The sequence below is a fragment of the Coregonus clupeaformis genome, chromosome 24 (genome assembly GCF_020615455.1).
Source record: "Coregonus clupeaformis isolate EN_2021a chromosome 24, ASM2061545v1, whole genome shotgun sequence".
Classification (NCBI taxonomy): Eukaryota; Metazoa; Chordata; class Actinopteri; order Salmoniformes; family Salmonidae; genus Coregonus; species Coregonus clupeaformis.
The window spans coordinates 699,806-713,815 of NC_059215.1; the positions used below are offsets into that span (position 1 = coordinate 699,806).

At 42.1% G+C, this 14,010-nt stretch overlaps 1 protein-coding gene across 1 annotated transcript in view; it reads left to right on the forward strand.

Moving 5' to 3' along the window:
- The window catches only part of adra1d (adrenoceptor alpha 1D), a 29,003-nt gene extending 24,468 nt beyond the window's left edge, over positions 1–4,535 (forward strand). The window contains exon 2 of the mRNA XM_041843218.2: positions 2,666–4,535. Within this exon, the coding sequence (XP_041699152.1) occupies positions 2,666–3,276 (611 nt within the window). The 3' untranslated portion in view covers positions 3,277–4,535. The remainder of the gene's footprint in view (positions 1–2,665) is intronic.
- The last annotated feature ends 9,475 nt before the right edge of the window (positions 4,536–14,010 follow it).

The window sequence follows — 14,010 nt, forward strand, 5'->3', positions numbered from 1 at the left end:
GGGGAGGGAACGGCCGGCAGGGATGTAGCTCAGTTGGTAGAGCATGGTGTTTGCAACGCCAGGGTTGTGGGTTCATTTCCCACGGGGGGCTAGTATTAAAAAATAATAATAACAAAAAATAAACATGTAATGTATGCACTCACTAACTGTAAGTCGCTCTGGATAAGAGCGTCTGCTAAAATGACTAAAATGTAAAAAATGTAAAAAATGTACATACCTCAATGACCTCGACTAACCTGTATCCCCGCACATTGACTCATTACTGGTACCCCCTGTATATAGCCTCGTTATTGTGATTTTATTGTGTAACTTTTTTTATCCGTCCTATTGGCCAACTTTATTTTTATTTAGTAAATCTTTTCTTAACTCTTATTTTCTTAAAACTGCATTGTTGGTTAAGGGCTTTTAAGTAAGCATTTCACAGTAAGGTCTACACTTGTTGTATTCGGTGCATGTGACAAATACAATTTGATTTGATATGATTTGATTCTTCACGACTGTGTTGGTGTGAGTGACCCATGATAATTCCTTAGTGATGTGGACACCGAGGAACTTGAAGCTCTCGACCCGCTCCACTACAGCCCTGTCAATGTGAATGGGGGCGTGCTTGGCCCTCCGTTTCCTGTGGTCCATGATCAGCTCCTTTGTCTTGCTGACTTTGAGGGAGATGTTGTTGTCCTGGCAGCACAGTACCAGGTCACTGACCTCCTCCATATAGGCTGTCTCATCACCTTCAGTGATCATGCCAACCACCCTTGTGTCGTCAGCTAATTTAATGATGGTGTTGGAGTCGTACGCGGCCACACAGTCGTTGGTGAACAGGGAGTACAGGGGGGCTCTGCACGCACCCCTGAGGCGACTCTGTTTTTAGGGTCAGCGTGGTGGATGTGTTGTTGCTCACCCTCACCACTTGGGAGTGGCCCGTCAGGAAGTCCAGGATCCAGTTGCAGAGGGAGTTGTTCAGTCCCAGTGTCCTGAGCTTAGCGATGAGCTTGGAGGGAAATACGCTGAGCTATAGTCAATGAACAACATTCTCACGTAGGTGTTCCTCTTGTCCAGGTAGGTGAGGGCAGTGTAGAGTGCAATAGAGATTGAGTCATCTGTGGATCTGTTGGGGCGCTATGTGAATTGGAGTGGGTCCAGGGTGTCTGGGGTGATGTTGTTGATGTGAGCCATGGCCAGGCTTTCAAAGCATTTCATGGCTACAGATGTGAGTGCTACGGGGCTTTAGTCATTTAGACAGGTTTCCTTGGCGTTCTTGGGCACAGGGACTATGTTGGTCTGCTTGAAACATGTAGGTATTACAGACTGGGTCAGGGAGAGGTTGAAAATGTCAGTGAAGACACTTGCCAGCTAGTCAGCACATGCTCTGAGCATGCGTCCTGGTAATCTGTCTGGCCCTGTGGCCTTGTGAATGTTAACCTGTTTAAAGGTCTTACTCACATCGGCTACAGATAGCGAGATCACACAGTCGTCCGGAACAGCTGGTGCTCTCAGGTACGGTTCACTGTTGCTTGTCTCGACGCGAGCATAGAAGGAATTTAGCTTGTCTGGTAGGCTCGCGTCACCGAGCAGCTCGCGGCTGAGTTTCCCTTTGTAATCCGTGATAGTTTGCAAGCCCTGCCACATCTGACAAGCATCAGAGCCGGCATAGTAGGATTCGATCTTAGTTCTGTATTGACGTTTTGACTGTTTGATGGCTTGTCGGAGGTTGTAGTGGGATTTCTTATAAGCATACGGATTAGTGTCCCGCTACTTTAAAGCGGCAGCTCTAGCCTTTAGCTCAGTGTGGATGTTGCCTGTAATCCATGGCTTCTGCCTGGGATATGTACATGGGGGACGATGTCGTCGATGCACTTACTAATGAAGCCAGTGACTTATGTGGTAAACTCCTCAATGTTATCAGATGAATCCCGGAACATATTCCAGTCTGTGCTAGTGAAACAGTCTTCTAGCTTAACATCCACTTCATCAGACCACTTCTGTATTGAGCGCGTGTGTCACTAGTACTTCCTGTTTGTAAGCAGGAATCAGGAGGATGGAGTTATGGTCGGATTTGCCAAATGGAGGACGAGGGAGAGCTTTGTATGCATTTATGTGTGTAGAATAAAGGTAATCTAGAGTTTTTCCCCTCTAGTTGCACAGAGGACATGCTGGAAAAAATTAGGTAAGACAGTTTTTCAGATTCCCTGCATTAAAATCACAGGCCACTAGGGGCGCCGCCTCTGGATGTGCATTTTCCTGTTTGTTTATGGCCCTATGCAGCTCGTTGAGTGCAGTCTTAGTGCCAGCATCAGTTTGTGGTGGTAAATAGACAGCTACGAAAAATATAGATGAAAACTCTCTAGGTAAATAGTATGGTCTGAAGCTTATCATGAGGTATTCTAACTCAGGTGAGCAAAACCTAGAGACTTCCTTAATATTAGAGATCACGCACAAAGAAACACACACCTCTCCCCTTAACCTTACCCGAAGAAGCTGCCATTCGGTCTTGGTGATGCATAGAAAAAACAGCTAGATGTATCAAATTTGAGGCCAATTCTTGTCTTACACCCAATAAGTACAAGTTTAAAAATGGAGAGATTAAAATGTCTAGCACACAAGTTATCTTAGAGATGATCACACATCCTAACACCTCTCTCCTCTGTCCTCTGTCCCCTCCCAGGCTCCTTCTTCCCGGCACTGAAGCCATCTGACATGGTCTTTAAGGTCATCTTCTGGCTGGGCTACTTCAACAGCTGCATTAACCCCATCATCTACCCGTGCTCCAGCAAAGAGTTCCAGCGCGCCTTCACCCGCCTCCTCCGCTGCCAGTGCCACCGCCGCCGCCGGGTCCTGCGGCGCTTCTACGACCAGCGCTGGCGCACGGCCATCAAGGGCCACCACCACCAGGGCATAGGTGGCAGGGAAATGGGTACTATGGGTATTGGCAATGCCAGGGTGACGGACTACCGGCCGGAGTACGGCATCAACCACGAGTTGTGTGGGAGCTCGCACTGCTACAAGGGTACTAAAGGGCGTTCGCTGAGTTTTAAAGGGTGGAGCCTGTTCCCGCCGCTACAGAAGTCATCGTTCCAGCTCAAGGCGAAGATGAACAATCTGTCCAATAAGATTAAGGGAGGTCCGGGCGGGAAGGGAGGCGTCACGGCCCCCACCCTGGCGAGGACTGAGATCGACACAGTTTCCATGGGGATTTACAACAATGTCGCCGAGCAGAGCTGCTATCAGATCTATGACCTCACAGAGTGCTACGGCCTGAAGGAGACGGACATCTAGATTCTAGACGGACAGACAAAGGGAGTGGCTAATATGGATGGCTACTTTCATTGAATTGCTTAACCTTCTTCAATGACATTTACAGTGACGCTGCAAGTGTTAGCGCTTGATGGTTGCCATTGGGGTATCAGCATGGGGAATGACCAATATAATTCCGCCTTAAAGCACCTAGATGGAGTTTGCCGTTACAAAGCAGAAAGTGGTCAAAGTAAAAGGATGCAATGCGGAAATTCCGCAAATGTAAGATTGGAACTCATAGGACCATTTGACCAGCAAACAAACAGGACTGAAGGAACATTTGTCTGCAGAGAGTTGTTTGGACATCGATCAAAAGATTGAGTTAATTTTGTCTGGTAATGGCCCACTTTGATCCAAACACAAATTGCTCCAAAATATGATATCAAACCTTAATGATTGTATCGTGTTTGTTTCATTTTGTTGGATGGAGATTGAAGTGAAGTGCAATGGAGTGTTATTTCTTTGAGCTGCATTAAAAAAGCAAACGCAGAACAATAAGTGGGTATGGAAAAGGCACTTTATAGACAGGTGGCAAGATATCAAACTGACTTCTCAATGATAGGCTGGGATCATCAGCAGCTGGTCACTGTGTCCTTTGAGCATTCTCACTCTCAACCCCTACAACCAGCAGCAACATAGAGACACTATGTCACCACTCATAACCTCCATTTTACCATAACCTACAGACAAACACCCCTTTTCTAGGGTATCAGACCATCCAGCTCAACTTAACACAATGCAGCTGGGCACAGACGTGTGTTGTCTTAACAGAGCAAACACATATCACAAAGTGAAAGCCACTGACTTGAATGACGAAACCATTGCACAGGACAATTTCGGGATGATATGGGTAAACATAGGGTAATGTGTGGTTAATAATAATTGCATCTGATTATTTTGCTAAGTGATTGAGTGAAGTGAACTGTGATGAACTGACATTAGCAGACCTCTGTAAAATTGCATTATAAGAGTGATGGGTCACGTTCAGACTGGATATGAGGGAAACAATGTATGGACCAGTTGAATAAGTATCTTGGTGTATTTATCTTAACTGCAATCAGAGCCAGAGAGACAAGAGGTCATTTATATTTTGAAAGGACAAGGATTGCCAGAATCAAAGCCTTGAACCCAGTGATTATGGTATTTGTCTGTTCTTTGCATTGCCAAAAAGACACTTTGGTTTTGTTTGTATTTGCTGATGGTTCAATGACGTCTGTCAATGTCAAGCAAAATAAAATGGGAAACAAATACCACTTATTTTTTACTTTACATCAGCCCTGGGGGGCCATGGTCGGTGCAGGCTTTTGTTCCAGCCTAGTTAGGGAAATCTAGGCTAGGCTGGAACGATTCAACTGAGGAACTAGCGAAACCTTAACTGACTGTACCAGGTACATTGTACGGTGGCTAGGTTTGGACAAAATACCCACACAAACTACACCCCACATATGCATTGTAACTACATATTGTATTGTACCTGTCATTCCCAGCAGGTGTCACTATTGGCAGCTGCTATTTACCATTTACTGCAATGCCCTACCAGCTGCAATCCCTCACAATCACAATTCACTTCAAATGTCCATGATCAGATCAAAGATGACTTCTCTGACACCATTTTAGTAATAGTAGCACTACAAGAGTAGTATCACTACCTCAGATGAGGGAATAAAAGATGGTTCCTTGTCTCTGTGTGTTATACACTGAGTGTACAGAACATTAAGAACACCTTCCTAATATTGAGTTGGTTGTCTAGGTCTTAATTGAAAGGAAAAACCAAAAACCTGCAGACACTTGGACTTCCATAGAATGAGTTTGACAGCCCTGATCTACACTGATTGAAGTGGATTTAATAAGTGACATCAATAAGGGATCATACCTTTCACCTGTATTCACCTGGTCAGTCTACATCATGGAAAGAGGAGGTGTTCATAATGTTTTGTACACTCAGTGTATATCCCCCCATAACTATTGAGACAAAGGAAAGCACTAGACATAAATCATAGTCCTCTGTGTCCCAAACGGCACCCTATTCCTTATATAGTGCACTACTTTTGACCAGAGCCCTATGGGGCTTAATGGGGGATAGGGTGCCATTTGGGACGCTGCCTTAAGTATTGTATGAGTCAGCCGCGGTGTGAGGGACCCAGCCAAAATCTCTGCCGAGCTGACAATAACAAAATGGCCATACAAGCAATTACTCCAGACAGAGACTTCAGCTAAGAGGACTGAGAGAGGGAGAAAGAGAGACACAGAGAGAGAGAAGCGAGTGAGAGAGAGTTTCAAGTTTCATTGTCATGTGCACAAGTACAGTGAAATGCCTTTCTTGCTTCCCCAACAATGAAGTAATCAATATCAGTAGTACTATATAAAAAAAGTAAAGCAGAACAAAAAAGAACACAAGAAAGTGAGCAATATAAAGGGTCAGTTCCAGGGTCAGTGCCAATACCATATTTATAATGTGCAGGAATACTGGTAGGGGTAGATAAGTATAAGGGTAAGGTATGACTAGTCATGAGGATATATGATAAACAGAGTAGCAGCAGCATACAGTATATGATGATTGTATGTGTGTGTGTGTGTGTGTGTGTGTGTGTGTGTGTGTGTGTGTGTGTGTGTGTGTGTAGAGTCAGTATGAATGTGTGGCGTGTTATGTGTGTGAGAGCAAATTAAGTGTATGTGTGTGTGTGTGTGAGTGTGTGTGAGTGAGTAATGAGTGTGCATAGTCAGTGCAAAAATAAAATAGAAGCGTCAATGCAGATAGCCCGTGTAGCCATTTTGTCAGCCATTTAGCAGTTTTAAGGCTTGGGGATAGAAGCTGTTCAGGAGCCTTTGGTGTCAGACTTGTTGCTCTGGTACCGCTTGCTGTGTGGAAGCAGAGAGGGGGCCCCCCTTTTCAAGGCCCTCTGATCAATTCACTTTTTTATATTATTTTATTATTTTGGGGAGGAGGTCTCGACTTACTGTTGCGAGTTAGAATAATAGAAAACACAAGGTGCAATTTAGAAATGTGGTTGTGCATCAGCAGTTTTTTTCTTGTTATGTCAGTCACTGATAGTCGGTAAATTAGCCCATGGCTATGAATGTGGGTACCCAGACCAGCAAGCAACTGCGGTCCCTCGTGATGAGTTCAGATTTTTTGTGGCCCCCACCCCCATCAAAGTTGCCCATCCCTGGTCCATGTCTTGGGTGGCTGGAGTCTTTAACAATTTTCTGGGCCTTCCTGTCACACCACCTGATATGGAAACCTGGTCTCAGAGCATTTCGTAAATCCTAGACACTGGTATGTATTAATTTGTGGATGTTCATCATCCATTTCATATGATATGTTACGAATTGGCAAAACATACAACGGGGTCTCAACTTACTGTTGAGATAGCATACTGTGGGTATAGTATTCACCCCCCTTGAATTGAATTGCTTCACATTGTTGCATGACCAAGATTGAAATGGATTTATTGTGATTTTCTTCATCGATATACACAAAATACTCCATAATGTGAAAGTGAAAAGAAAATTCTACAAATATTAACAAATGAATAAAAATTAAAGAACTAAAATATAGTTGTTGCAAAAGTATTCACCCCTTTGGTTTAGGCAAGCCTAAATTAGATCAGGAGTCAAATTTGGCTTAACAAATCACATAATAAGTTACATGGACTCACTCTGTGTGAAATAATAGGGGTTGACATGAGTTTTGAATGACTACACCTTCCTCTGTCCCCCATACATACAACATATGTAAGGTCCCTCAGTCAGTATTGAATATCAAGCACAGATTCAACTACAAAGACCAGGGAGCTTTTCGAAAGCCTCAAGAAGGGCAGTGATTGGTAGATGGGTAACAATATCAAATCAGACATTGAATATCTCTTTAAGTATGGTCACATAATTATGCTGTGGATGATGCATTAAACCACCCAGACACAACAAAGATACAAACAGTCGTCCTTCTGAACTGAGTTGCAGGACAGGAAGGACACTGCTCAGGGATGTCACTATAAGGCCAATGGTGATTTTAAAACAGCTACAGAGTTCAATGGCTATCAACAACATCGTAGTTACTCCACAATAATGACCTAAATGACAGAGTAAAAAGAAGAATAAAAATACACAGAATACAAATGTTCCAAAACATGCATCCTGTATGCAACAAGGCACTAAAGTAATACTGAAAAAAAAACATGGCAAAGGAATAAACTTTTCGACCTAAATACAAAGCCTTATGTTTGGGTCAAATCCAACATCACTGAGTAACTGCCTTCAAGCATGGTGGTAGCTGCATCATGGTATGGGTATTGTTATGATAAGGGGGAAGGTTAGTGTCAGGACATAGACAAACGCACTATCCAGGTTACACTTCCACACTCCATTCCCCAAGTGGGCAGCAGCAATCTTGTCTAAATGCTGAGCCGCTCGATAAGCACACCAGGTGCTTCCAATTTAGGTGATCAGTCAGAGTGCCAGCTTGGCAAGCCGTGAGGCTGCTGGGTTTGTTTGGTGGCCATGAGACCTTTCGTTGTTTTTGAGTTTTGAGTTTGGGCATGCCTTTGGTATTTTTCCTTTTTGTACATATTTATGTTTCGTCACCATCTGAAAAGAGAATTATATGCTTGGACTGTCGAACCAAGAGGTTAAGACGGAGCTGGCCCGAAACTCTGCCAATTGCAACACAGTCCTCAAACACTGATTTCTCACATAAATGCACACATTCATTCAGGTTACAGACCATGCAACTAGGCATAGGACCCCTATACAAAGCAACTGTAACAATATCTTTAGGCTAGTTATGGGTTTTGTAACAATTTGCTTGACACTGGAAAATACTTTTTAAGGATGAAAAGATGGAGCTAAGCACAGGCAAATTCCTAGAGGAAAACCTGCTTCAGTCTGCTTTACACCAGACACTGGGAGAGGAATTCACCTTTCATCAGAACAATAACCTACAACACAAGGCCAAATCTACCCTGGAGTTGCATACCAAGAAGACAGTGAACGTTCCTGAGTGGCCAAGTTACAGTTGAAATTAAATCTGCTTGAAAATCTATGGCAAGACATGAAAATTGCTGTCCAGCCATGATCCCCAGCACCTTGACAGAGCTTCAATATTTTTTTTTTTACAAATAATTGGCAAATATTGCACAATCCAGGTGTGCAAAACTCTGCCCCTATTCCGACCCGAGTTAAGCACGCGTAAATGGACCATTATCCCCTTTTTATGCACTTTTCTCTCTATGCGTATTCTGATCTTGAACTTACTATAAGCATGAGAATAGCATGATATTCCCCTGCTATTCGTTCTGGGTGGAGATCTAAGAAATTAAGGTGTGACGGAGGTGTGTCTACAGATATTCTGACCTTGACTTAATTCCCTCATAATTCCACCACCTTTACGCGAGAGGAAACCATTAATAAGGTCGCACGAACCTGCCGGTTCCAAGTGGAAAAAGCATCTACTTTATTTTTTCAGATATAAATAACAGCATTCTACATGCACTGTAATTTGCAACTTGATAATAACTATTGGTAAGAGCTAGGTAAATTAGTTATCCATTTGGATAAGGGAATTTTAAATATAAATGACAATTGTTTTAGATCTATTTTACCTTATCTCTGGAGACAAATGTGAAACCAGTCATATGGCAGCAAACTGAATTATATCAACATACTTTATCAACTTTCCCACAGTGAAGTTTATGAAATGCTGTGCCATTATGCAGAATTTTAATTGTACAGTATTTAACATGCAGGAATGGGCAGTCTCGAATGTCTTAGTTATAGGCTACCCCGACTTTCTCTGTTTCCTATTTCTGTCATGTTAAATATTAACCACTATCAGTATCGACCGTCAGTAGGCCTAATAATCACACCTATTAATCTGCCAATTTACTGTTAATTCCCTTCAGGTGGTATAGCCTACATTATCATTCCATTGAATTACCTTAATTTGTTTCCTCTGTATACATAGTAACGGCCATGCCGTTGTTGCTGAGATCATTAGTAACAGTTATTAAAATAAAATAAATTGAAATGTAGGCTAATTCAATTGTTATGGAGCTGAGCACAGACCTAGCCGCAACAGTTTGAACCTGACGCATGGCGCAATACTTGGCTGTGTCATCACACAGTTCCAGGCAATAGAGGAGAGTATAGCCTACTATTGTACACTATTCTCCCTATTATAATTCTATGTACACTAATCTTCCAACATTACCATAGGTTAATATATTTGATGTGTAAAAGGATTTCCAAACCAGTTCTTTTTATGATTCATACTTTCCTAACCCCAAAATGTGCCTAAATAATCTACAACATCAGAGTATTTTGAAATCTACCAGTTGGTGTTGAAACGGAGACGAATATGCATATATTTAGACGTCTTTCTAAAATTGATCCCTATTTTCTGAACCCGTGCTCTCGATGTATTCTAGTCTGTCAACCAAATTCGAATTAAAGGTACACTGTTTTTAAAGGGATGGCTTAAGATAAATGTACTGAAAACCTTATTGAATGAAAACTACACAAGAACATCTGTTGGCCAGCAAGTGGGAGGGTTTCCAGTGGTTGAATTACGTTTATTCAGCGTGCGTAAGGGAACCAAACCTGCAAACCCGTTACACACCTTCATAAGGTAAGTCTGAATACAAACTGAGAAGTGCATAGGAAAGGCGTGTGTAAAAAAGGCATCATTTCCTAAATCGGAATCTGGCCCTTAGAGACTTACCCAAGATGACTCATAGCTGCCAAAGGTGTTTCTAACAAATGTTGACTCAGGGGTTTGAATACGTATCAAATCAAGGTATGTTAGTGTTTTTGTATTATTTCTTTTTTTTGGGTGATTTTTCTTCCACTTTGTATTTTGTGTAGAACCCCCCCCTTACATTTGGAAAAAAATTATCATCAAATGATCTGATGAGAAAGTATAAGTATTACATAAGTATTCAGTCCCTTTGCTATGAGACTCGAAATTGATATCAGGTGCATCCTGTTTCCATTGATTGTCCTTGATCACTTGCCTACAATACTAACACTAACTAACACCAACACTACTAACACATTACTGCTGTAGTTAGGAAAATGTGTACAGTGCATTCGGAAGGTATTCAGACCCCTTCCCTTTTCCACATTTTGTTATATTACAGCCTTATTCTAAAATTGATTAAATAAATAAAAATCCTCATCCAGCTACACACAATACCCCATAATGGCAAAGCAAAAACAGGTTTTTAGAAATGTGTGCAAATTTATAAAATATTAAAAACAGAAATACCATATTTACATAAGTATTCAGACCCTTTGCTATGAGACTCGAAATTGAGCTCAGGTGCATCCCGTTTCCATTGATCATCCTTGAGATGTTTTTACAACTTGATTATGGTAGAGTGGCCAGACGGAAGCCACTCCTCAGTAAAACGCACATGACAGCCAGCTTGGAGTTTGCCAAAAGGCACCTAAAGGACTCTCAGACCATGAGAAACAAGATTATCTGGTCTGATGAAACCAAGATTTAACTATTTGGCCTGAATGCCAAGCGTCACGTCTGGAGGAAACCTGGCACCATCCCTACGGTGAAGCATGGTGGTGGCAGCATCATGCTGTGGGGATGTTTTTCAGCGGCAGGGACTGGGAGACTAGTCAGGACTAGTCAGGATAGAGGGAAAGATGAACAGAGCAAAGTACAGAGAGATCCTTGATGAAAACCTGCTCCAGAGCGCTCAGGACCTCAGACTGGGGCGAAGGTTCAGCTTCCTACAGGACAACAACCCTAAGCACACAGCCAAGACAATGCAGGAGTGGCTTCGGGACAAGTCTCTGAATGTCCTTGAGTGGCCCAGCCAGAGCCCGGACTTGAACCCGATCTAACATCTCTGGAGAGACCTGAAAATAGCTGTGCAGCGACGCTCCCCATCCAACCTGAGATTGAGAGGATCTTCAGAGAAGAATGGGAGAAACACCCCAAATACAGGTGTGCCAAGCTTGTAGCGTCATACCCAAGAAGACTCAAGACTGTAATCGCTGCCAAAGGTGCTTCAACAAAGTACTGAGTAAAGGGTCTGAATACTTACGTAAATGTGAAATTTCAGTTTTTAATTTGTCAACATTTCTAAAAACCTGTTTTTGCTTTGTCATTATGGGGTATTGTGTGTAGATTGATGAGGGAGGGAAAAAAAACAATTTAATCAATTTTAGAATAAGGGTGTAACGTAACAAAATGTTGAAAAAGTCAAGGGGTCTGAATACTTTCCGAATGCACTGCACATGTCCATGGTGCAACAAAATGTAGTAAACCACCCATTATAAATAATAATAATAATAATAATAATAATAATATGCCATTTAGCAGACGCTTTTATCCAAAGCGACTTACAGTCATGCGTGCATACATTTTTACGTATGGGTGGTCCCGGGGATCGAACCAAAAATAAACTCACTAGTAATGCCTAAAGATTTAGTAAGACTTACTCATGACTTTACTGACGAACTTAACTGGTGCAACACAGCTGCAGTGTAGAATGGTAACCTACAGTGTTATAACATAAACTATTACCCAGCCTATGAGGTTCATCCTCCATAAGAGCTTGTTTTGATGTTTCTTGCAGACTAAATCAGCCATAACAAATTATGCTCTATGAGCTGTGAGAACACATCTGCTATACTCATCAAACAGCCTATATAACCTTTTGCAGGGAGATACGTTTGTTTTTCCTTTTCCTCTTCCAAATCACTAGGCCTTGCTGAGAGGACTGTTGTTATCACAATAATCATCCAAGCAAGGGCAGATTGGAAAGTCCAGGAGGACACGTGTTTTAACGCCTCTCAAAGGCTTCCTGCTGTGATGAAACAGGGTAGGGTCCTTTTAGGTCAAGTTATAGTTACAAACATTCGAATAATGGAACTGTTTGATAATTTTCTAGTGAGAAGGTAAACTATATGTTGTGGTCCTCTGTAGCTCAGCTGGTAGAGCACGGCGCTTGTAACGCCAGGGTAGTGGGTTCGATCCCCGGGACCACCCATACACAAAAAAAATGTATGCACGCATGACTGTAAGTCGCTTTGGATAAAAGCGTCTGCTAAATGGCATATTATTATTATATGGAGTTACACATCAGATACTGTAGAAACAAACATGGGAAATGTGTACTCCTCTCCTTCGCCTCTTCTCATCCACCTCACACAAACCAGATCTCAAGACTCTTTGCCTCAGATGAAGGATTGAGAAACAAATCTGAAATATGTGTGTGTGTGATTTGTGTGTGTGCCTGTGTGCGTGCATGTGTTCTTCCTGTTGCACCTCCAAATGACTAATCCACCTGAGGTGTGTGTGAGCTGTGAATCTCTCTGGGCGTAAACACAAAGCACTCAGCATGACAAAGCTATGCTTCAAGTCACACTCCCGTTACCCTATCTGTCTCTCGACTCCCCCTGGTTCTCCCATAAATATACATCTCGTAAAACTCAAGTAAATGTTCCCAAAATGATATCATTTGGTATTCTGCTTGAATGATATTTTGTGTCTTTGCTGTTTCAATGTTGGCCAGGTTCTGACTTAGTTTTGGTTAATTTGATCTCTAAAAGAAAGTGGAGACTCACTTTGTTAGAATAGAGAGATAACATTTGGGAGATGTGTTAGCTTTTTTGGACAAAGTACATAGGAGTGCACAGGTGGAATTTCCTTTCTCATCTTGTTCTATTCCCTCTTTTCCTTCTTCACATTATTATTCACTTACACCCTCTCCTTCTCTTACTTATTCTCTCCCTTTCCCCTCTCCCCTCTCTCTCATCTCTTCCCCCACTCTCCTTCTCTCCCTCTCACTCCTTGGCACAGACCAGAAGTCCATTCACTCCCTTATTTTTCTTACTTTGCATGGTCGGACTGGCTGGTGCCAGTGCTTGACCCTGTCTGTCCAGTCACAGGCAGTAATCATTTCATAAGCACCATTTCATCAAAACATAACCATATTTCAGATTCTATTTTCGCCCCGGCTATTTCCTCGAACAAATATGTCCTGAAAGGCAATCTAAACTCAAGTGTTTGTACCGTGTGTGTGTGTTTGTGTGTGTGTGAGTGTGTGTGTGTGTGTGTGTGTGTGTGTGTGTGTGTGTGTGTGTGTGTGTGTGTGTGTGTGTGTGTGTGTGTGTGTGTGTGTGTGTGTGTGTGTGTGCGTGCGTGCATGTGTGTGTGTGTGTGTGTGTGTGTGTGTGTGTGTGTGCATAATTATTTATTACAGTAATCAGTTTGAAACTAGTTTCTAATGGGTCCACACTTGGCAGGGGACACATCGCACATTCATGGCCAAGTCATATAGAGACCATCCTCTTATTATAAACAAGTTGAGCCCAATTACATCTGTGTGCTCCTCTCTTCTCTAATCAACACGGTAGTCGGTAGTCAGAAGAACTCAGAGTGTACACAGTATCCTCATTATAAGGTGACTATATAAGATTATTAAAACTTTCATCAGAGTTGTGTACAAGATTATTATAGTAAACTAAATCTGAAACTATAACGAAAACCAATCATGAAAATACTATTTAGTAAACTGAAATAAAATTATGAACAAACCCGTTTGAAAAACTAAAACTATACTGAAACTATTATCTTTGACTCCAAAGCGAACTAAAATAAAATAAAAACCAGCATGAATTATGTTTAGTTTTAGTTCAACTTTGGCCAAAAATCGAATGGGGTTTTTAAGCTTCTGGGGCGTTTTCAAGCAACTG